Raw genomic sequence first — 25,652 nt, forward strand, 5'->3', positions numbered from 1 at the left:
CCACTGTATAAAGTAAAAAGAAATTCTAATTATGAACAAGACTATGAAGAAGAGAAGGATCCCAAAATCTATAATGTCTTAGAATAAATTATCAAATTTTCAATATCTATAGAAAGTTAAACATGCTACTTTTTTATTTTTATGTAATTAAACAATTTTCAACGATCAGAGTCAGAAAAATCAATCTTTATTTAAATTTAGTTAAAATAGCCTTGCCAAAACAGATTTAGCTTACTTTTATTTTTTTTTTTATCCAAATATGTTATGTATATAATTAAAATGATTATTACAACTGTGTTACCTGCGAGCACCGTTTGAAGATACACTGGCCATTGTGCAATTCATTCAAAACATTGAACACAATTGGACACCTTTCGATTTGAATGGGGACAGAATTAGGGTAAAACTGTGAACCTTTTTTGTTAGCAGAGATTAGCATAAAATAGTAGAAAATCTTCCACAACACATTGGAGCCATCTTCTCTGACCAAAGGTGAAAGAAGACGCTGTAGATTAATTTATTTACATTTATGAACAAAACAAGAAATTGTTTTGTTCATAACTGAAATTTTATTTTGGTTAGGACATTTTTATGTTGAAAAAAAGATTTACAAAGTACTCAGAGAAAGATACCAATTTATTCAAAATTTCAATCTTTTATTCTATATTGCATATTGAAATTCTTTTATTCAACATTCCATTTCAATCTTTTATTCCATATTTAACAGATAACGTATTTTATTGTGTTTATCCAAAAAAATATTTTATTTTGAGTGCTGCTAGAATTTATGATACAGTGAAAGCAAGACTTTCTCCATATTGGCATAACTGCAGTATCAATTAATTAAAATATGCTGATAATTAGTAAGAGAAATTAGTCAAATCCTAATAATACATGAACACACAGGCAATAACTCACATTATCATAATGTCGAAGATTTCAGGTGTGACATCGCGAACCGAAATTTTACCCCCATCCTTAAAGGACCCATAAAACATCTTTTCAAACACTGGACTTCCAAGAGCTAGTATTAACTTGTGGGTGTGTATTTTAGTTGTTTTTTTCTCCTTTTCCAGCTACAAAGGCTACATCACATAGCTGGGTGATCTTCAATGAGAACAAGTCTGGTTCTCACTTTTTCCATTTCCATATAAAAGTTTTAAACAAGATAAAATAGACTTCTGTTATTAATCCATATTAATTGTCATACAAAATCCAGGTTTTATGAGTTATAAATAAAATTTGTAGAAATATTTTATTTTCAGAAATGCCTAATTTATTTATTACATCTCTGTAAAATCATTATAATGTAAATTTTGTTGTTGATGTATAAACTAGTTTATCACTAAAATTAATTTAATTCTCAGATAAAAAAAAAATTAAAGTATAATATCTATTTTAATAATAATTACTTTGGAATATTAGATTAAAAATAAACTAACAGTACAATGCAATTTTATTTTATATAGTTACTGTTTGGCATATCTAAAGAAGCAGTAAACTTTGCAAATTTTCCCTGCCACAATGGATCCATTGCAGATATTTGGGATTTCAAAAATAAATCAATGATTCATGACTTGGAAGCAACAGTATGTGAGATGTCTCCATATGCTACACCGGAAGTATTTTCTGAACCAGCTGTGGCTGCAATTATAGCCAGTGTAAGTATCACATCACAGAAATTAAATAAAGATTATCATTGAATAGAAGAAATATTTCATTGATGTTAATTTTTCTAAGTAGTATTTTGTATTATGTAACTATTAATGTTAGATTCCTTTCTTTTTTTTTTGTTCCCTAAAATGTTTTATACACATAATTCTTGAGAGATTTTCCTCTCATCTCTTTTGAAAATTTATCTTCTTCATTAGTATTAGTAAAGGCACATGATGCAAGAAAGCAAGCTTATATAGCATGAACCAAAAAAAAAAAAAAAAAAACTTCTAATTTCACCCAATCCACTCACTCCAAATGTTTGTCTAGTTCTGCCTTGAATCTATTTAAGCTATCAACTCCTACAACGACAGATGGAAGTTTGTTTCAGCAATCAACCACATGCTGGCTAAGGGCAAACTTCTGCACATCTACACTACAGCTGTCTTTCCTCAATTTGAATTTATTCCCTCTCAGCTGATTATTCTGAGCAAGAGGAAGAATCCCATCACATTGAGCGTGCTCAAACCCAGAGGGGTAGCTAGGTTTTTCGACAATTGCTAAAATCATAATAGCATTAACATTACCAAAGGCACATGATGCAAGAAAACAAGCTTATATAGCATCAGCCAAAAAAAAAAAAACACCCTTATTTCACCCATCCACTCACTCTAAATGTTTGTCAAGTTCTGCCTTGAATCTATTTAAGCTATCAACTTCTACAACGACAGATGGAAGTTTGTTCCACCAATCAACCACTCGCTGGCTAATGGCAAACTTCCGCAAATCTATCCTACAACCGTATTTTCTCAATTTGAATTTATGCCCTCTCAGGCGATTATTCTAAGCAAGAGGAAGAATCCCATCTGCATTGAGCATGCTCAAACCATTCAAGGCTTTATACACCTCAATCAGATCACTCGCAGGTGCTTAGTCTCCAGACACTGTAATTTGCAAAACTTAAGCCTTTCTTTGTAAGAGCAACACTTTGTTCCATTCACTAATCTTGTTGCCCTTCTCTGTACTCATTCCAACAGCTCTACATCCTTCTTAAAATGAGGTCTCCAGACCTGTATACAGTACTGACCATTGCCTCATACAAGGGAATAATCACCTCCTTATCCCTGCTAGAAAAATTTCTGTATATCATTGAAAAGACACCATGAGCTACTCTTGCGGACCATCTGCACTGCTCAGAAAACTTTATATCTGCCTGTACATTACCCCCAGGTCCTTTTCATTCTCTACCACTCACAGTGTGGTACCACAGATTTGATATGTTACTCTGGGATTACTGCTTCCCATATGTATTACTTTACATTTGTCAATGTTAAACTTCATTTGCCACCTCTCAGCCCATCTGCTCAAGTTTTCTAGATCCTGTTGTAGCAGTGTACTGTCATTAGGGTCATTAACAACCCTCCCAACCTTTGTATCGTCTGCAAACTTGCACATTAAGCCTGATATACCATCATCAATATTATTTATAAATATAGAAAACAACAATGGACCCAACACTGAACCCTGAGGGACTCCACTAATAACATTAGTCCACAAAGAGCAGTGTCCATTGATTACCACTCTCTGTATTCTCCCACTCAACCATCCCTTTATCCATAGCAGCAATTTGCCTCCAATGCCACACTGCTCCAATTTGTGCAGCAGTCGCAGCTGTTTTCCAACAGCAACAGTATCCAAGGCCTTTCTAAGATCCAAATATATGATTTCGAAGTTATTCTTTATATCCAGTTCTTTTGTGACTACATCATAGTATCCAATCAAATTTGTCAGACGAGACTTCCCCCTTAACAAACCAATGCTGTGTCCGAGCTATAACTGAAGTCTTATCTAGATGATCCTGCAATGCTTCTTTAACCAGTGCCTCCATTGATTTCCCTGGAACAGAAGTTAAACTAACAGGTCTGTAATTATCTGTGTCTCCCTTTGATCCTCCTTTGTGGATTGGGGTCACATTTGCACACCTCCAGTCCATGGGTACCTCCCCCGAGACCAGGGAAGCTCTCATAATTATGGCTCCACCAAACACAGAAGATACGGAAAGGTCAGGGGATGACCACCGCATATCTATGGAGCAATATGGCCTTAGTTGCTAATGCTCCAAAAAACCAAATAACAACAACAACATAATTATGGCTAAGGGTTTGCTTACTTCCTTTGCCACTTCCGTTAATATAACTGGATAGATTCCATCCACTCCAGGTGCCTTTCTTATGTTTATCTTCAACAATTTCTCCTCCACTTTACTCTCAGTTATTAAAAGATTATCTAGCTTACTGTCAGAGTTGAATACACCTCTGGCATTCCTCTCCCTGAATAACTCCTCATGTGTGAATGTAGATGCAAAATATTCATTTAGTTTGTTAGCTACCTGAGCAGGATCATCAACAGTTGAACCATCGATATCAAGTGGACCAATCTGATTCATCCCCTTCCTTCTAGAGTTTACATAAGTAAAGAACTCTTTGCTGTTTTTCTTTGCATTCTTTGCCAAAGATTTTACGTAATCTGCTTTCGCCTGCCTATCCTCCTTTGTAACTTGATTACAGACCAGCTTATATCTATCATAGGCTTCTGTGTCACATGTTAATTGATATGTATCCAACGCATTTTTCTTCTCTGTCATGAAATTAGTTCATCTGACATCCATTTAGGCCTAAATCTTGAACAATATTTCTTTGTTGGTATGAAAAGCCTAGTAGCTTCAAAGATTAATTCTTTGAATTCTTCCCATTTTGAATTTGCTGTTGGTAACATCATCAGTTGGTCCCACCGTATAGAATTTAAATACTGTCTCAGACCACTCTAGTCACCTTTATGAAAGCAAAAACCCTTCCATTTACCTTTGATGGTAGTTACCTCTTTGAGTAAATCCCACTTCAGCGCACTGTGATCACTGCCACCTAGTGGTTCCTTTATCTGCAGATTCTTGATGCATGAAGAATCACTACGGATAATCAGATCAAGAGTATTTACTCCCTCTAGTTGCCTCCCGAACATGCTGCTGTAGAAAACAATCATCCAATAAATCCACAAAAAAGCCTTGCTAGTGTGTGAGTGACCAAACCACAAATTCCAGTCAATATCCGAGAAATTAAAATCCTCGCATTATAAGACACTCTAATTTACTGGCCCACTCCATTTCTCTGCACAATTGCTAATTATACTCATCAGATTCATTAGACCTATAACATACATCTACTCTCATTTTTCCTTTCCCAGTGCTTATGTCACACCAAACAGACTCAACATTGCATTGTCCAGCCACATCAATTGGATGCACTTCCTTAGATTTTGTGTTTCTTAACTAACGGCATAACCCCCCTCCTCCCTTCCTGTCCTGTCTATCCTTTCTGTACACATTGTGTTCCCTGACAATAGAGTCACCTACAACAACTAGTTCTTTTGAGACGAGCGCATTCTGCCTGGGGGGTTGTCGCTGTGTTGCGTGATGTTCAAGTGCAAGCTCAGGCATTGATGTGGGCAGCTGAGAGTTTGATGGGCGCCTCAATTTAAATCCTTCGAGGGCATCCGCCCTGTCCTTCAAGCTCTCATATAAGCCCATAACAATGCCGAGTTGGTGCCTGAGTTCCTCGCACTCCTTACATCGCGCGCGCGCGCACACACACACACACACACACACACACACACACACACACACACACACACACACACACACACACACACACACACACACACAAAGATATTCCCCTTGGCAATATCATGTCCCATTCCTGATTGCTCCACAAACATCAAACAAACAGTGCATTTCAATAGACTGTGTGACAGAGGACAACCGCCTGCCCCCCTCAGTTCTCCTCTGAGCCACAGCACTTCCACTAGTTTGAGCCTTTTGCTTTGCTGCTCTGAGTCATGATTTCTATTCAAGTTGCTTAGCATAAATAATAAGTACAGTTGAATTGTGTTTAACGAACTTTATAGCAAATTTTTGGAATTTTCTTTCTTAATTACATTTAAAATAGTTTCCGTAAAACTATGAAATTTTCCATATAAAGTGTGGTTTACGAGAAACTTAACTAGGTACGCAATGTTTGCCCCTCTGACCATCAAGCAATTTATGCAATAGTGCTGCTGCCAAGCACGAATTAAGAGATTACCATCTTCAACTAAGTGGTACCCATAAAATCTATCCCAAATACCTGGCAACCATATCGAGAAGTTGAGTTGGTCAACTACTTTCTGTTTATCCATTGCAAGTGTTCAGATCAAGGTGTATTCCATATTTGAACAATAAGCTTTGGTTAACCTTCTACTGTAAGCACCCTATTAGAGATTTAGGAGAGAGAGAGAGAGAGAGAGAGTGGTTTTCCTTTAGTCGAAAACCACTCTTTATAAATGCCAATATGTCTGGCATTTGTGGATTATGAACAGGCATTTGACTCCATACAGTATAAGGCAATGTTTTGGTCACTGGAAAGACAAGGCATAGACATCCTATACGTTATGACTCTGAAGAAAATATATGAGAACGCTACCTCCTTTATTAGACTAGACAAAGACAGTAGTAAATTTAAAATTGAGAAAGGAGTTCTACAAGGAGACACAATATCTCCGAAGTTGTTTATTGGTGCCCTTGAAGAAGCTTTCAGAAGGTTGAAATGGTTATATAAAGGAAGCATTGTGAACCATTTATGATTTTCAGATGACATTGTGATCATAAGCCATGATCTTGAAGAATCAGAGGAAAAGCTTAATCAGTTATGCATATTAGAAAGGATTTCGGACTAAAGATGAAAATAGTTAAAACAAAAATGAACAAGTATGCCACAGGAAGTGATATAATCATTGAAGGAGCAGAAATTGAAAAGTTGGATTCAGGGCAGACCCTACGGGTGTGCAAGTGAGGCACTTGTCACAAGTGCTGTCTAAAATAGGTGACATGCCGCACTGCATATACATGTGTTGAGATACAATATGAATTAGGAAACATTTCAAGGTTTTTCCTTGGGCACCACAAATGCTAGCTTCGGCCCTGGGTGGATTTATATACAGGAACTCCCCAACTTATATAATACTCAACTTATGGAAATTCGACTTTACGTAAGTTTTTGCCGGCCAGTGCAAACATTAAAAAAAATCAGTGAATGTATTTTGCATCCCATAGGAATAAATGGAGGTATCCTGAAAATATCGTAATGTGAACCCAATAACACATTGGTATTTTTTTTTTTTTTTTTGTTTTTTTTTGTAAATCGTTCCAAGTCCTTGGAAGTTGAAAATTTTGACATATTACTAAGCTATTGATCTGTCTAAAAGGTCATATTTATAATGGAAATTGCACTACCCTTCCATTGTTATCATATGTTCCCGTTATACGAATTAATTTTGAATGCCTTTGTAATATTTTTTCTAAAGCGCATTTCTGGAGATCACGACCAAAAAACAATAAAAATAATTTGCACTTTCCAATTTATTGGGCTTTTCTGTTAGTGCATCTAATTATAAACGGGTAGTAAACTCGATCTTATTGCATTTGCAATAATACCGATAACTGCAATTGTGTGGATTTTTACGCTGTTATGGTGAAATGTGTTCCCCTTCACTGAAATCTTCAATCATATAAAAAATATAAATTTTCAGACTCTTCTCTTCATTCCTATTTACTTATTACAATGGTGAAGGGAAAGGGACCAACAGAAAGTGCAAGTGCTAGCAGTGCTAGGAAACCAAACAAAATTCATTTAAAAATGACGATGAAAATGATTAAGAAGTACAAAAGAGAACAAAGTTTGTCATCTATTGCAAGGAAATTAGGTCTTGCTGCTTCAACAGTGAATACTATTTTAAATGACAATGCATGTATAAAAGAACATGTCAAAGGATCATCACACTTAAGATCAACAGTGATCAGAAAACAGCATTCAGGTGCTATATCGAAGATGGAACAGTTGTTAATAATATGGATGGAATATCATATTCTAATATCATATTAGAAGCGAGTGCCCCTGAGTCTAATGACCATTCAAGCAAAAGCAAGAAGTATTTATAAAGATATTAAGGATAAGTACAGCAAACTCCAACCCAAGTTCATGGCAAGCAATGGGTGGTTTAATAGGTTCAAACATCGCGCTGGTTTCCACAATGTTAAAGTATGCAGTGAAGTTGCTAGTACCGATTCTCCAGCTGCAGAGAAATTTTGTGATGTGTTGGAAAAAATTATTGATGAAAACGGCTATTAAAATGCAGAAAATTTTTAACATTGAAAAGATTGCCCCGTATTTAAAAAATGCCAGATCGAACATACATTGCCAAAGAGGAAAATACAATGCCAGGTTTCAAGGCATCAAAAGATAGGGCCATGCTCTTGCTTGGGGCTAATGCAGCAGGAGATTACAGATTAAAACCACTGCTTGTGTATCATTCTGGAAATCCTCTTGCATTTAAGGGCATCAATAAAGACACCCTACCTGTGCATTTCCGATCGAACCAGAGAGCATGGATAACAATATCTCTCTTTGAGGATGTGTTTAAATGCTGCTTCATTCCCAAGATTGAAAAATATTGTAAAGCTAACGACGTTCCTTTCAAGATTTTGCTTCTATTAGATAATGCTCCTGGACATCCTACGTATCTAGTTGATTTCAATTTGAACGTGAGAGTCATATTCCTACCGCCAAACACAACTTCACTCATCCAACCAATGGATCAGGGTATTATTTCGAATTTAAATGTATACTATTTATGCACAACATTGTCTGCAGTAGACGATGAGAAAAAATTTACATTAAGAGACTTTTGGAAATCTTACAGTATCTACCATGCCATCTTAAACGTTAATAAGGCCTGAGCAGAAATTACTAAAAGTTGTTTAAATGGCACATGGAAGAAAATATGCCCACGGCATGTAAAAGGCTTTGAAAGATTTGAAAAAGACGAATCATATTAAGAGATTACAGATAAGATTATAAAGGTTTCAGAGCTATTTCAATTGCAGGTTGATGCCGAAGGCGTGGAGGAGTTAATAGAGGAAGAAGAGAAGGAATTATCTAACAAAGAATTTATTGACTTGCAGGCAGCGATAGTGAAAGAAGAAAATGCTGATGAAGCTCAGGATGAACGAAATGAGGAGCCGAGACGCTTCATCACCAGAGAGATGGCGAGGTTTTAGAAGATGGATCCTGACAGCGAACAATTCTTAAAAGTTAACAGAGGGGGGGGTGAATGATATGCTTGCTTGCTACAAAGAAATCTACGATAAAAAGAAAAAAGCCACCATCCAGTCATCCATTAATAAGTTCTTTTGTAAGGTTGAGCAGCTGACCTCTTCTAAATCTACGCAGCCCTCATCCTCAGCAGCGCCATACTTATCAGCTAAAGACGTCGATTCTGACAACGATGCTCAAGACGTAAAACTTGCAGATGTTATGCCTGTCTCCTCTCTTTTTTTTGTAATTTTATAATTTTTAAATTTTTTAAATTGCACGCTTTTTTAATTTTTCCTGTGCATGAGATAAAAAATTGAATAAATACAATAAATAATTCTATTTACACGTTTGTCGAACATTTATTTTTTGATTCAATCAATTCAGCGAGCACAGTTGTGGGTGCTGCACAAGCATGGGGGAAATTCCGACTTATGTAAGTCGGAGAGTTCCTGTACTTATCTTGGTCAAGTCATTAGCTGTGATAATGATAAATGGCTGGAAATCAAGAGAAGAATATTTTTCGGATGGATAACATTCTAGAAATGTAGTCACTGAGGCATAGTATCCCAATTTTTCTGAAACATAAAATAATGAACCAATCAATGTGTATTCCCACCATGACTTTGGCATTCACCAAAATAATGGAATAGAAGCTGAAAACTACACAGCAAAGAATGGAGCGAATTATATTAGGACTCAAACTGTTGTATAAGAAGAGAAATGGAGCGAATTATATTAGGACTCAAACTGTTGTATAAGAAGAGAAACACATGGATTAGGCAGCAAACTCAAGTAAAGGACATTCTTATCAAAACTAAAGAACTGAAATGGACTTGGGTAGGACACAGCTCGAAGACATGGTGACAGATGGACTAAAAAAATAAGAGAATGGTACCCAAGAGGAGCTGGAAGAAAACCTGGAAGACAATGACAGAGATGGACAGATGAAATTCAAGAGTTCGTGGGGAGTAAATGGATGGCCATTGCACAAAACAGAAGGAACTGGGAAGTTGCTGGAGAGGCCTTCATCTTGCAATGGCTGATGATGGTTTGCCTTTTCCCCGACAAGTGGTCATCTGTTGTTTCGAGGAAGTGAATCATCCACACTTTGCCGTAAATCTCCCTTATTTCTGTTTACATGGTCAAAGAAAATAGTTGAATATCCAAGTGATTCAGACATTTAGGACAGTTTCAAAAAAAAAAAATAATAAATAAAATAATAAATAAATTAATTTAAAAAATAAAAAAACAAAATAATAAATAAATAAATTTTTTTTTTAATTTCCTTTTTATTCAATCCTTCTATGCGGTACTGATGAATAGATCGATGCTGCTATGCAGTATGTACCCAGTTTTAAGGATGTATTCACACTTGAATAATCGCCATTTAAGAACACCATTTGGCAAAAATTAATTTTTACCCTGCCCTTTACTCTCATCCTGATGAGACATCATCTGGGGGCACCATTTCAACAGGTAGCCTAGGTTGTTGAAATGGTTTGGCATGGAACTGATGTGGCCTGTAAATAGTGCCCTTCTCATATCAGTGCCCGTGGCATCAGCCCCAATGCCAAGGCGTTCCTATGCTACTGCTCAAACCATTCAAGGTTTTATACACCTCAATCAGATCACCTTTCAGCTGCCTAGTCTCCTGACACTGTAATTTGCAAAATTCAAGCCTTTCTTCATAAGAGCAACCCTTTGTTCCCTTCACTAATCTTGTTGCCCTTCTCTGTACTCGCTCCAGAAGTTCTACTTTCTTCCTAAAATGAGCCTCCAGACCTGTATACAGTACTCAAGGTGTGGCCTGACCATTGCTTTATACAAGGGGATAATCACCTCCTTTTCTCTGCTAGTAAAATTCCTATATATCATTGTCAAGACACTATGAGCTACTCTTGAAGACTGTCTGCCCTGCTCAGAAAACTTCATATCTGCCTACACAATTACCCCAGGTCCTTTTCATTCTCTACCACTGTCAGTGTAGTACCACACAGTTGATATGTTTCTCTGGGGTTACTGCTTCTCATATGCAGTACGTCCCATTTGTCAATGCTCAACTTCAGTTGCCACCTCTCAGTCCATCTGCTCAACTTTTATAGATCCTGTTGCAGCAGCGTACTGTCATTAGTGCCATTAACAACCCTGCCAACCTTCATATCATCTGAAAACTTGAACATTAAGTCTGGTATACCTTCATCAATATCATGATTAAATACAGAAAACAACACTGAACCCTGAGGGACTCCACTAATAACATTAGTCCACTAAGAGCAGTGTCCATTGATTACCACTCTGTCTTCTCCTACTCAACCATCCCTTTATGCATAGCAGAAATTTGCCTCCAATGCCACACTGCTCCAATTTGTCAGACAAGACTTCCCCTTAGCAAAACCATGCTGTGTCCAAGCTATAACTGAAGTCTTGTCTAGATGATCCAGCAGTGCTTCCTTAACCAGTGCCGCCATTAATTTCCCTGGAACAGAAGTTAAACTAACAGGTCTGTAATTTCTTGTGTCACCCTGTGATCCCTCTTTCTGAATTGCGTTCACATTTGCTCATCTCCAGTCCATAGGTACTGTCCTCTGAGTCCCCTGAGTCCAAGGAATCTCTCATAATTATGGGTAAGGGTTTGCTTACTTCTTTTGCTGCCTCCTTTAATATAACTGGATAGATTCCATCCACTGCAGGTGCCTTTCTTATATTTATCTTCAACAATTTCTCCTGCACTTTGCTTTCAGTTATTACAAAATCATGTAGCTCACTGCCAGCATTTAATTCACCTCTGGCATTCCCCTCCCTGAATAACTCCTCATGTGTGATGGTCGATGCGAAATACTCATTTCATTTGTTAGATATCTGAGCAGGATCATCAACAGTTGAACCGTCAATATCCAGTGGACCAATCTGATTCATCTCTTCCTTCTAGAGTTTACATAAGTAAAGTTGTTTTTCTTTTCATCCTTTGCAAAAGATTTCTCGTAACCTTCCTTTGCCTGCCTAACCTCCTTTTTGTGACTTGGTTACAGACCAGCTTATATCTATTATAGGCTTCCGTGTCACCCATTAATTTATACGTATCCCATGCATTTTTCTTCTCTGCCACATGTCTCATTAGTTCATCTGACATCCATTTACACCTAAACCTTGAACAATATTTCTTGGCTGGCATGAAAAGCCTAGTAGCTTCCAAGATTAATTCTTCGAATGCGGTATTTTCTGAACCAGCTGTAGCTGCAATTATAGCCGGTGTAAGTATCACATCACAGAAATTAAATAGAGATTATCCTTGCAGAAAAGAAATATTTCATTGATGTTAATTTTTCTAAGTAGTATTTTGTATGATGTAACTATTAATGTTAGTTTCTTTCTTTTTTTTTTTTTTTTTTTTTTTGTTCCCTAAAATGCTTTATACATGTAATTTTTGTGGTAGTTCCTCTTTCATCCCTTTTTTGAAAATTTATAAATGAATAAGAACCAGATTCTTATTTAAATGGCCATATTCTTAGTAAATTAATTTCATCTTTAATTTATAATAAAATTGTAAGTGTTTATAAAAATCAAAACACCACTTAAATCCTTTCATAAGTATTCAAGAGGTGAGCTTTGATATTTAGTATGTTTTCTGAAAAGGGGAACTTTTATTAAAAAGTTTGCCCTTTCACAAAGGTTCATCAAAATTAATGAGATAAAAATCTTTGAAATATTTAAACTAATGAGTCTGAACAATTAGCTTTGTATACAATTTCATCCTTAACGGTAATATGCATTATAGTAGTGTTGATATGGAGCTTAATGAATAACATTACTTCCATATATTAAAAGAGAAATATAGTGTTTTTTAAAAAAAGGTACATACTTTTTTGTATGAAAAATATCAAAGTACTATGTAATGAGATGTGGAATGAAGTTTAAAAAAAAACCAAAAATAAAATAATAAAAAAAACCACATGAATTATGTGGTTTTTCTTTTTGAGTTTAGAACTGGGGAAATCCTGATATGCTTCAACTTTCACATTTGCAATACTTGGTGGGATGCTGAACTTTAAGAATGTTAAAGGATTGTGGATCAAGTTGTGGACCATTTAATGATTAAGATTTTTACATGATTTCACTGCAGGGAAAGTGATATGGAATATGCCTATTAAGTGAGCTCTGTGAAAAAGAGTTGTTGTTAAACTATGATAATGGAAATAAGCTGTAGAGTTTGATATGGTAATGAAACTGGATCATGTAGAAATTTTCTCAGCATGGACTGTGCTTCTTAACAGGACAGACTGCTTCTACAGAAATGAGATACACTTAAATATAAAGGGAGTAAGAATGTTTGCTGAAGATATCAAGGCACTACTAGGTAGGCTGGAAAACTGCTAGCTTGGGGGATACACAGACTAATAGATTAACAATGGCCACAGCCAGAGGTGAAAGTGATTCTTGCACTGCTTCTATTAGAATGAGCAGCAACCTGGAATGCTAGTTGATGGAGATTTCAAGGGCTTCTGGAAGTCATCACGGAACAAGTAAATAGATGAGCAGTGTTAGGGCAACTAAGAGTAAGAACAGGTGAATGCATACTTGCACATACACCAGTGCCAGAAGCAAAGTAAATAAATTTGTTGCATTTGAAGTGCTTGTCAAAACATGAAATGCAGATATTGTTTGAATATCAGAGATGTGGTGTAACTCAAATATAAGGGATGCAGAATTTGAATATGTGGAGTACAATGTGTACAAAAAGTGCAGATGGGGTGGGTTATGTTGTTAGTTAAGAAACATAAAATCTAAGATAGTGCATCCAGCATGGGTCGACAGTGCAATGTTCAGTCAGTTCGGTGTGACATAAAAACTGGGAAAGCAGAAATGAGAGTAGGAGTGTGTTATAGGCCTAATGACTCCGATGAGTACAACGAACACCTGTACAGAGAAATAGATGGGCTAGTAAATCAGAATGTCTTATAATGGGACATTTTCCAGATATTAACTGGAACTTGTAGATTGGTCACTTGCATACTAGCAAGACCTTTGTGGATTTATTCAAAGACTGTTTTCTATAGCAGCACGTTAGAGTGACAGCAAGAGGTAGTAATATGGTTTAACATTGAAATTCTGGATTATGCTCATAATACACACCATCTCCCATGGCCTTCCATATAGCAATGGTGGGTCCCACCATTAATCATAATGGGAGATTTTAATTTCCCAGATATTGACTGGAACTTGTAGGTTGGTCACTTGCATACTAGCAAGACTTTTGTGGAAATCCACATTCAAAGACTGTTTTCTATAGCAGCATCTTAGAGTGACAACAAGAGGTAGTAATATGGTTTAACTTTGAAATTCTGGATTATGCTCATAATACACATCTCCCATGGCCTTCTATATAGCAACAGTGGGTCCAACCATTAATCATAATACTGGGACCTTCATTAACTGTATTATGGAGGCTACTATACATGCTCAGGTCATTGAAGAAAGTGAGGACATGATTTCATTTGATGTGGTGTCTCCCCATTTACATGCAACCCCATTGAGCATGGGGAGAAAGCATGCACATGGCATTAGAGAGGGATGACACCTTAAGGGACAGGATTCCCAAGAGCATAGAAGATATTTGTAGTGGGATAGAACTATGTCTCTCCAGTATATGTTATTTCAAAATGCTATGTATAAGCAGGGTACAGCGATGGGCTCTTCAATTAGTGCTGTTGTAGAAAACTTAGCCACGAAGGAGCTCAAGTCTAAGATTTTTGACGGGTCTGATTCCCTCATGCGTGCATGGAAACGATACATCAACAATACATTCACCATTGTACAGAGGGCAAAAGGTTCTTAGTTTTCTTAAATCGCTCAGTCCTTTCCTCGTTCACAACACAAATAAATGACATGGTATACAACATTTCTTGCAGAGATTGTAACTCGTCATACCAAGGTTCTACGTGTTTTCCTCTGAATTTTCATGTTAATCAACACGCGGCCTCAGTTCGTGCTTCTCGTTTAGCAGCCTCAGAATTAGCCTTTCATGCTGTTAACGAAAAACATACTTTTTTATTTAACAAGGCCGAAATACTTAGTGTGCAACGTAATTATAGCAGACTATTAATTGCAGAAACTGTCGAAATTAAATTACATGAGAATTCTGTGAATGTTCACTGGCCATTTATAATTTCTGATTCATGGGCTTTTATGTGCATGCACGAAGACAAATAATTCCTATTTAAGTTTCATGCTCACCCCTATTTGGTAATTTTCGTTCCTGTGATCATGACATACGGTCGAAAAGCATTGTCAGCTTCATGAAAGAAAATCGGTTTGCAATTTTTTCGTTAAATTCCTTTTAATTAATTTATTTAATTGCATCAGATTGATTTTTAATTGTGTTCAATTGATTTTTAATTATTATTTTTTACTGTAATGTAAGATTTTCGATTTTTTAGTTTTAATTGCTGGAGAGTATCATATGGAAGTGTTCTACCTATTATATTGAGGTAAACTTTTCTTATTATTTTACAAATAGAAAACCCATGTGCCGGGGGACATATAACATGGCACATGCCAACAATCACAAGAATAGTGTTATTAGGGCCTTGTTGGATAGGGCTAGGTCTCACTGTAGCACCTCTGAGGTTAGAATGGAGGAGATTAAACCCGTCACAGCAAATCTCAGGAAACCTTCATCTGTGTTCCACTTCCCGAACATATTTATCCAAGGCCCAGAAGGCCTTGGATAAATATGTTCGGGAAGTGGAACACGGATGAAGAGAGCTGTTCATATCCATTGCCATCACCACATACATTCCCTACTAATGGGGCTTAACTGAATAAATTGGCCGAGTATTACATAATTGCCAGACATGCTGTGTGCAACTACCAGGGCAACTGAATGCACACAGTTGTGTCGAAGATTAAAGATCCCGTACCCATGGAAGGTACAAGTGGGGTCATATATGAGATCAAATGCCCGGACTGTGGGGAGTGCTATGTTGGTGAGACAAAGCACTGTTTCAAAGATCATATGGGGGAACATATTAATACAATAAAGGCTGCAGGTTATGGGAAATCTGCTGTGGCTGAACATTTTTGGGAGGAGAACCACCAAATTTCACCTTGTGATGCCATCATAGTCGATCATTCACATGGATATTGGAACCACAAATGGATTGCGGATTTGCTCTTCTGAGCATAATGCCATTAATAGAGACAGGGGAATCCATACTCATCCCCTCTTTGAAACCATAATTCTTGGACGGGATGAATGATTTCCATGCATGTGTGTGTGTAGGATACTGCCCATGCTGCGAGCCATGATCCTGCAGTTATTTAAGGATGTAAATGACAAGTTAAGTCTTACTGTTGATAAAGGAGGTGGTTGCCTCTGAATGCTACAGTTGTTTTATCGTTTTTATTCTGTATAGTATAATGCTATTCTTTATATTTTATTTATTATTTTATTGCTTTCATTGTGCAATCATTTTATTTTATTTTATCATTTTTAATTTGATCTGGTCTTATATTATAATATTATTTCTATTTTAATTAAGTTTCAGTTATACAGTTTGCGTATTCCATTGTAGTTATTATGAATCAGAACTTTCCCAACCCCAGAGGCCTATTTGAAGAATTAATTGATTAACAATGAAAATTAATAAGATATATAAATTTAATTGATTAATTAACAATACTACACTATGCTAACAGATTCCTAAATGCAGTGATATGTATTACACCTAGTTTAGGGGGGTAGCCAGGTGGGCAGGAGCAGCAGTGCATAGCACACGCTTCTTGATTAGGCCAGGGTTCCAGCCCATGACCACCAAATACAGAGAATGCGGAAAGGTCAGAGAATGATCACCGCATATCCCTGGAGCAATATGGCCTTAGTTACTAATGCTCCTAAAAACCAAACAACAAACAAACAAACGTAGTTTAGGTTTGCGTACCTAATAGCAAGTAGGTCCTTTTAGCCCTCCGAACAGTCTGGTTGTTTGTGGTATGGGCTCAATGAGATGTTAAATGCATGCCACAGGAATATTGTTCTAATTTACCCATTACTTCTCATTGTTGTTGCAATTTGGACAGTTGCCAAAATTCTGAAGAGCTTATTTCAATTTGTCCCACAGATGCTGAATGCAATTCAGATATCGTGATTGTGAAGGCCACTGATGTAATAGTAATAGTAATCATGGCATGTGATGCAAGAAAGCAAGCGTATGAGCTTATGTAGTATCAGCCCAAAAAAAAAAAAAAATAAATAAATAATCACACAACCATTCCCTCTAAATGTTTGTCCAGTTCCTCCTTAAATTTATTTAACCTATCAACTTCCACAATGACAGATGGAAGTTTGTTCCAGCAATTAACCACCCGCTAAAGGCAAATTTCCACACATCTATTCTACAGCTGTCTTTGCTCAGTTTGAATTTATGCCCCCTTAGGTTCGTAATCTAAACAATTGGAAGAATCCCATCAGAATTCAGCATGCTCAACCCATTCAAAGCCTTATACACCTCAATCAGATCACCTCGCAGGTGCCTAGTCTCCAGCCACTGCAATTTGCAGAACTTAAGCCTCTCTTGGCAAGAGGATCCCTTCATTCTCCTCACCAATCTTGTTGCCCTTCTTTGTACATGCTCAAGCAAATCTACATCCTTTCTAAAATGTAGGCTGAATTCACTCACACAGTTCATTGAACCAGTTCTCTGCAATTCTAGCCTTGTGACATGTTGTATTATCCTGTTGGAACAACCCATTCAGATGAAAATACTGCAGCCATGAAGGAATGTGCTTAGTGAGAAATATTTTTTCAGAAACACACCTATGCCAAAAACACCACCACCACCTATATTATTGATACTTAGCAGAATGGGTCCATTCTTTCATATAGATCCATTATTTGTCTTCTTAAGCATCTGTTTTCACCTTTTTTATGTAATGGTGAAAACAGCATAGACTTGTGCATTTTCACTATTTTCTGATCCTCCTGTCAGCATTAAACAGCAGTAACTGGAATTCATCAGACTATGCAAAATGCTTCCAATCTTCCAGTGCCTCCACTGTCCAGTGTTGATGTTTCTGAGCCCAATGTAATCATAACTTCTTTTAATTTTTGCTGATAGGAGTGTATCACAGTTCTGTCATCAAATGCAATACCCTATTTTTGACAAGGCAGAGTTGTGCAATGTGAAATGCCTTTTTGGTTACCATTGTTGGGTTGTTATTTGACGGACTGTACTCCTTCTGTTACCTTGCACATTTCTTGTTAATCTCCATTAGCCTCCCTCCATCAATGAGCAGTTTCCAACCATGGGATCATTATTAGCTGGATTTTATTTGGTTATTGATCAATCTTGGTACACTTGAGACACAATTACACATGAAAATCTTGCTTTTAATTTCTCAGATATGCATTCTGATTGTATGGTGCCAACTATCATTCCATGTTCAAAGTCACTTAAATCTTTTGCCTTGTCCATTCTTGCATTGAATTACATACATAGAGCATACAGCATTCCTCTTACTTTGCCACCTGCTTTATTAGTATTAGTAACGGCTGCACGGTGCAAGAAAGCCTATGGCTTATGCTGCACCAGCCAAAAAAATAAAAATAAATAAAAATAAAAAAATCCGAACAAAACAATGATAAAAACAAAAAAATAAAATAAAATAAATAACTAAATAATAATAATTAATAAAAAATTTTAAAAAAAGGAAATTAAACCTATCATTCTATGCGCTTCCCTTACCCGAAAGTACTATCCAGATGACTTTTGAATTTCCCCAAACTGTCGGCCTCTACCATCCATGAAGGCAACTTATTCCAGTAATTTATAACTCTGGCTAAAATAAAACTTCCTGCAGTCCAATCTAAACATTTCTCCCCGTAACTTGAATTTATGTCCCCTAGTTCTAGCATCATTTATAATCTTGAAAATTTTGTCCTTATTCATTTTACTGATGCCTCTCAGAGCCTTAAACACCTCAATGAAATCTCCTCTAAGGTGTCTAGTTTCCAACTCTGCAACCCACATATTCGAAGTCTTTCTTCATAAGGACGCCCTTTTGCCGATCTCACTCTTCTTTCAAAGGGTGCAAAGAAGGCGAGTTACCCTTCTTTGCACCCTTTCAAGAAGCTCGATGTCTTTCTTTAGGTGCGGTCTCCATACTTGAACACAGTATTCCAAGTGTGGTCTAACATAAGCCTTATATAATGGGATTATCACGTCCCTATCTCTACTTGCAAAAGTTCGATAGATCATCGATAGGACACTATGGGCCTTCCTTGCAACCTGTCTACAATGGTCAGAGAATTTCATGTCTGTCTCTCTGACCATATCGTAACACCCAAGTCCCTTTCCTCCAGTACTGGGTTTAGTTGAACTCCACCAAGTGAATAAGTTTTTTTGGGATTACTGTTTCCCAGGTGTAATACCTTACACTTTGTTGGATTAAAACACAGCTGCCATTTTTCTGACAATTCCTGAAGTCTATCTAGGTCTCTCTGAAGAAGCTCAGCTTGACAGTGATCATTAACTACCCTACCAATTTTAACATCATCTGCAAATTTAGACATCACGCCCTCTATCCCTTCATCAATGTCGTTTATGAAAATTAAAAACAACAGTGGTCCTAATACTGATCCTTGGGGAACCCCACTTCTTACATCAACCCAATCTGAGGAATAGCCATTTATCACAACCCTCTGCCTTCTGCCCTGAAGCCATCCTTCTATCCATCTAAGGATTTTCCCAGTGATTCCAACCTGTTCCAGCTTATAAAGCAACCGCTCATGTGGGACTGAGTCAAAAGCTTTGCTGAAATCTAAATAAACAATGTCGAAATTATTCCCTAAATCCAGCTCGTGAGTGACCCTTTTGAAATAGCAAACCAGATTTGTTAAACATGATTTTCCCTTTACAAAACCATGCTGAGTATCCTTGAGAATTTCAGTTTGATCCAAATGATCCTGAATTCCACCCTTGATCATTGCCTCCATGATTTTCCCTACTACTGAAGTCAGACTGACAGGTCGATAATTTCCAACTTCACTTTTAGAGCCACCCTTATGTATGGAAGATACATTTGCACTTTTCCAATCCAAGGGAATCTCCCCAGAGTCTAGTGATACTCGCATAATTAGCCTCAATGGTTCAATGCACTCGCTTGCCGCCTCTCTTAAGATTATAGGGTATATTCCATCAACTCCAGGAGCCTTACTGGTCTGTAGGCTCGAAAGTTTTTTCATTAAATGTTCTTGCGAAATTTCAATATCATTAATTACATATTTTTTAACTTCGCTCCCACAATTTCCCATTGCCACAAAAGGCTTTTCATTTGTAAATATCGATGCAAAATAACTGTTGAGTTCATCTGCAACGGCAGCTGGTGTATTTATTACTATCCCCTTTCCCTTACGTAAAGGTCCGATCTGGTTTGCCTGCTCTTCTTGGCATTTATATATGTGAAGAATTCTTTATTCCCCCCTCTTTGCTCTGTTTGCTAGTGATTTCTCATAAACTGCCTTTGCCTGTTGAACCTTTTCTGTGTCTCTATTACACATCACCTTGTAGCTGTTATAGGCTTCAGTACTTTTTATTGCTCTGTAACCTTTCCATGCCACCTTTTTCTGCTCAAGTAATGTGGCAACTTCACTATTCATCCAACTTGGAACCCTTCTCGTGGAGTATTTTTTTAATGGTATATACGCATTCAAGGCATCTGTGATTAATGTTTTAAAAGCGTACCACTGTTCAATTGTATTCATTCTCTGCACGATATCTACCCAGTTAATAGAGGCCATGTAGTACCTTAAGGCATCGTAATTTCCTTTTCTGAAATTAAAACCCATTCCTTTGCCTTTTACTTCTGCTACCTCTCTCATCATCATCCACTGTAGAACTCCGTTATCACTTCCTGCTACTGGTTCCTCTACTGTCAGCCCTGTTATATCATCTGATTCATGTGTGATGATGAGGTCTAGGATATTCTTTTCTCTAGTACTTTCCCTGACATGTTGATACAAATAACAGTCATCTAGTTGATTTAAAAATTTTGTTCCCCATGTCGAGTTTCCTTCCCATTTACTCCAATCAATTAGAGGCAAATTGAAATCACCCATAATAAGGCATTGATGCTTACTTGCCCATTCCATTTGCATGTAGAGGCTTTTGTCATAATCTTCACAATCACCTGGTCTGTAGATTACTCCTACTCGCATTATACCTTTGTTTCCAACTATCTCACACCATACAGACTATACTAGCATGTGAAATGTCTGAATCCGGAAAAGCTATCGTCACACTCAGGCTGCTTCTGATAAGAAGCATTACCCCACCACCCCTTCTATCTACCCTATCCTTCCTAAATACATTATACAAGCCATACTGAAACTCATCACCCCCAATTTCCGGGTGGCACCACGTCTCTGTAAGCCCTATTATGTCCGCGTTACTTGTTTTAGCCAGCAGTTCGAATTCGCTCATTTTATTGACGACACTTCTAACGTTACTGTATAAACAATTAAGATTTACTGTTCTTCTATATTTAACAACCCCAACACAACCCTTGAAGTTTTTTAGGCTCTCTTCCCTGATATTAGCTACCCGCTCACGTGAAACGTCTTTGCCCCCAGAACATCTAGATAATACGTCCAGTTGGGGTAACAGATAAGAACTCTTAAGGTATGTGCAAGAGTTACATTGACCAATATTATCAGATAAACGCGTGTCAGTATTACCCACATTCCCCCCTAACTAGCAGTTTCCCTGAACCTTTAAGGTATCCTCAGTAATACTGGCAAAAACTTTTGCACCACCTTTGTTTAAGTGTATCCCGTCTCTACAAAACAAATTCCTTCTACCTACAAGTGTGGGCCATGCTGATAGAAATTTACCCCCTAAAGCCTTGCAGATTCCTTCAAGTCTTGAGTTAATCCACAAGGCTCTTAACATATAATCCCTCCTATCGTGTCTGGGCAGAATTGCAGACACATAGACATTATGGCCTAGCTCGCGACATTTCCTCAGCATGGTCCTGTATTTTTCCAACAAATCATCAGATCGTGTACGTTTAATATCATTTATCCCCACATGAATAATAATATTTTCTTTACCCCCTTTAAAATCTGACAATCTGTTGGTGACATCATCAATAGTTGCTCCCGGCAGACGTATCCTGGTTCTGCTCCACCTATCCTTATTACAAAAAATATTCCCCGTTTCCCTGACAATGGAGTCTCCTATTATCCAGAGTAGTTTGCACTTGGTTTTTCTGTTTTGAGGCTCGAATCGGGTGTGCATCACTTGGTAGATTGCTGGAGTTTTGAGTCCCTGATGAGCTCCCAGATGCATTATTTTCGAGGGCAAGCACTCGTTTTTTCAGGGACTCAAATTGTTCCATCAGTGCACCAAATTGTAATTTAAGATCGGTGCACTCCTTACATCGATCACAAAGAAAAGAATCCCCAGGTGAGGTAGGATTAGTCACCAGGTCGACCTTGGAAAACATTCCACAGGTTCCACAACGGATTAAATCATGACTCACCCGTAAATCACCATCTGCTATTTCCGTGTGAGTCACGATACCCTGTGACGTGTTTAAGGCAGATCTCATAACTACCATTATAAAATTAAATAAATATCAATGAAAGTAACTTTAAAAAATTATATCTATAATATTATTAAAATCAAACAGTTACAGGAAAACATATAACAAAATAATCCAACAATATCTAAATAAATCAAATATTTAAAAGCACTATCCAAAAGTAAACCACTTAATTGAGGAGCCCTGTCTAAGCGCATCCGCTCACCTCGAATGCCAACGTAATCTCATACCACGTAATCTCGAATCCACAGAATCCACATTGAATACCACGTAATCAACATAATCTCGAATGCCAACGTAATCTCATATTTCATACCACCACATGACAAATGTTACTGAAAGAGAATTTCATTTCATGAAACACGAAAGTGTACCTAATAGAGTGATCACTGAGTGTATAAGCACATAAAAATACGTATACAAATATATATATTTATATATGCCATGGTGATCATTTAATTCGTGGACTGGTGCAAGATCTTATCTTAATTGTCATCATCTGGATCTTCTGTGGATTTCTCCTCAAAATACTCTCCCTTGAACTATACACACTTTTGCTACTGTTGTACCCAAACATTAAATGCTTCTTGCAAGCCATTTTTCAAAAGACTGTGAAGTTCTTTAGTTGTGGCTCTGCAACCATCGTTGTGTCAAACACAAAATGCTTGCTTTTCAGAGCCTTCTTCAAGTTTGGAAATAGGAAGATATCACACCGGGCTAAGTTAGCATTAGTAATGGCACATGATGCAAGAAAGCAAGCTTATATAGCATCAATCAAAAAAAAAAAAAAAAAAAATCTAATTTCATCCATCCACTCACTCCAAACGTTGTTGCCTTGAATCTATTTAAGCTAACAACTTCTACAACAACAGATGGAAGTTTGTTCCAGCAATCAACCTCCCGCTAGCTAAAGGCAAATTTCTGCACATTTATTTGCACCTGTCTTTCCTCAATTTGAATTTATGCCCTCTCAGGCAATTATTCTGAGTACGAGAAAGAATCCCGTCAGCATTGAGCATGCTCAAACCATTCAAGGCTTTATACACCTCAATCAGATCACCTTGCAAGTGCCTAGTTTCCAGACACTGTAATTTGCAAAACTTAAGCTTTTCATCATAAGAGCAACCCTTTGTTCCATTCACTAATCTTGTTGCCCTTCTCTGTACTCGTTCCAGCAGCTCTACATCCTTCTTAAAATGAGGCCTCCAGACCTGTATACAGCACTCAAGGTGTGGCCTGACCATTGCCTTACACAAGGGGATAATCACCTCCTTATCCCTACTAGAAAAATTCAGTATATCATTGACAAGACACCATGAGCTACTTTTGCAGACCGTCTGCACTGCTCAGAAAACTTCATATCTGACTGCACAGTTACCCCTAGGTCATTTTCATTCTCTACCACTGTCAGTGTGGTAGCACAGAGTTGATACGTTACGTTGATTGTTAAGTTTGGTGAATAAATGGAGATGTGGCAGAACCTCAACACCTATGGCAGTGATCACTGCCTACACAATATTAGCTGTATGTTGCCTGGCATTGTCATGATGGAGAAACCACCTCACACCACCGAAATATGGCCATTCTACCAAGACACTCATTACCATATGCTTCATTCATCTCTTTAATTGTTTCTTAAGCCCCATCTGACACAATAATGAATCATACATCATTATTCAGTCTGTATCTGACATGATACTTGGTTTAAAATGAATGTCAGTGACGTGGTTAAAAAAACTCTCTTCATGCAACACTAGCTCGATAAGTACTGGCATGCGCACACAGAGTCTGCTCAGTAGCGATCAGGGAGAGTGCTTCCAGTGGCAGTTATGGAAAGTTTGTGCGGTAAACATAAAAAATGTTGTACCAGTCCATTAATTAAATGAGTGCCCCTCATATACATATATATATATATATATATGTATATGAGGGGCACAAATTAATCAAATTAATCCAAAAATTAAATAGAGAAATAAAAATTATATATTAAAATAAATAAGAAAAATAATAGAAAAAGCTAACATCAGTGGCAGCAGAAAAGCACAATCCACTACATGTTACATATAATTGTTTTCTACATCAGCATGTTCGTGAGGCAACAAGAGGGAGCAATACTCTTGATCTGATTATCAGTAGTGATTCTTCATGCATTAAGAACCTGCAGATAAATGAACCACTAGGTGGCAGTGATCACAGTGTGTTGAAGTGGGATTTACTCAAGGAGGTAACTACCATTAGAGGTAAAGGGAAGGGTTTTTGTTTTCGTAAAGGCGACTATGATGGTCTGAGACAGTATTTAAATTCTATACAGTGGGACCAACTGATGATGTTACCAACAGCAAACTCAAAATGGGAAGCATTCAAGGAACTAATCTTGGAGGCTACCAGGCTTTACATACCAACTAAGAAATATTGTTCAAGGTTTAGGCCTAAATGGTTGTCAGATGAACTAATGAGACATGTGGCAGAGAAGAAAAATGCATGGGGTACATACAAATTAATGGGTGACATGGAAGCCTATGATAGATATAAGTTGGTCTGTAACCAAGTCACAAAGGAAATTAGGCAGGCAAAGGCAGACTATGAAAAATCCTTGGCAAAGGATGCAAAGAAAAACAGAAAAGAGTTCTTTACATACTTGAACTCGAAAAGGAAAGGGATGAATCAGATTGGTCCACTGGATATTGATGGTTCAACAGTTGAGGATCCTGCTCAGGTGGCTAACAATCTAAACGAGTATTTTGCATCTACATTCACGCATGAGGAGTTATTCAGGAAGGAGAATGATGTAGGTAAAGTAAACATTGGCAGTGAGCTGGATGATTTTGTAATAACTGAGAGGAAAGTGGAGGAGAGATTGTTGAGGACAAACATAAAAAAGGCACCTGGGGTGGATGGGATCCATCCAGTTATATTAAAGGAGGCAGCAAAGGAAGTAAGCAAACCCTTAGCCATAATTATGAGAGCTTCCTTGGACTCAGGGGAGGTACCTATGGACTGGAGATGTGCAAATGTGACCCCAATTCACAAACGAGGTTCAAAGGCTGACACAAGTAATTATAGACCTGTTAGTTTAACTTCTGTTCCAGGTAAATTAATGGAGGCACTGGTTAAAGAAGCACTGCAGGATCATCTAGACAAGAATTCAGTTATAGCTCAGACGCAGCATGGTTTTGTTAAGGGCAGGTCTTGCCTGACCAATTTGATTGGATACTA

The 25,652-nt window shown here is 37.4% G+C and overlaps 1 protein-coding gene across 5 annotated transcripts in view; it reads left to right on the forward strand.

Moving 5' to 3' along the window:
* Positions 1–25,652, forward strand: part of LOC150082988 (uncharacterized) — a 1,785,507-nt gene that overhangs the window by 385,250 nt on the left and 1,374,605 nt on the right. For all 5 annotated transcript variants that reach the window (XM_090377722.1, XM_090377724.1, XM_090377725.1 and 2 more), the window contains exon 19: positions 1,470–1,661. In XM_090377722.1, coding sequence (XP_090233848.1) covers positions 1,470–1,661 — 192 coding nt within the window. The remainder of the gene's footprint in view (positions 1–1,469; positions 1,662–25,652) is intronic.

The sequence above is a fragment of the Mastigoproctus giganteus genome, chromosome 7, assembly GCF_048544385.1.
Source record: "Mastigoproctus giganteus isolate SK-2022 chromosome 7, ASM4854438v1, whole genome shotgun sequence".
Lineage (NCBI taxonomy): Eukaryota > Metazoa > Arthropoda > Arachnida > Uropygi > Thelyphonidae > Mastigoproctus > Mastigoproctus giganteus.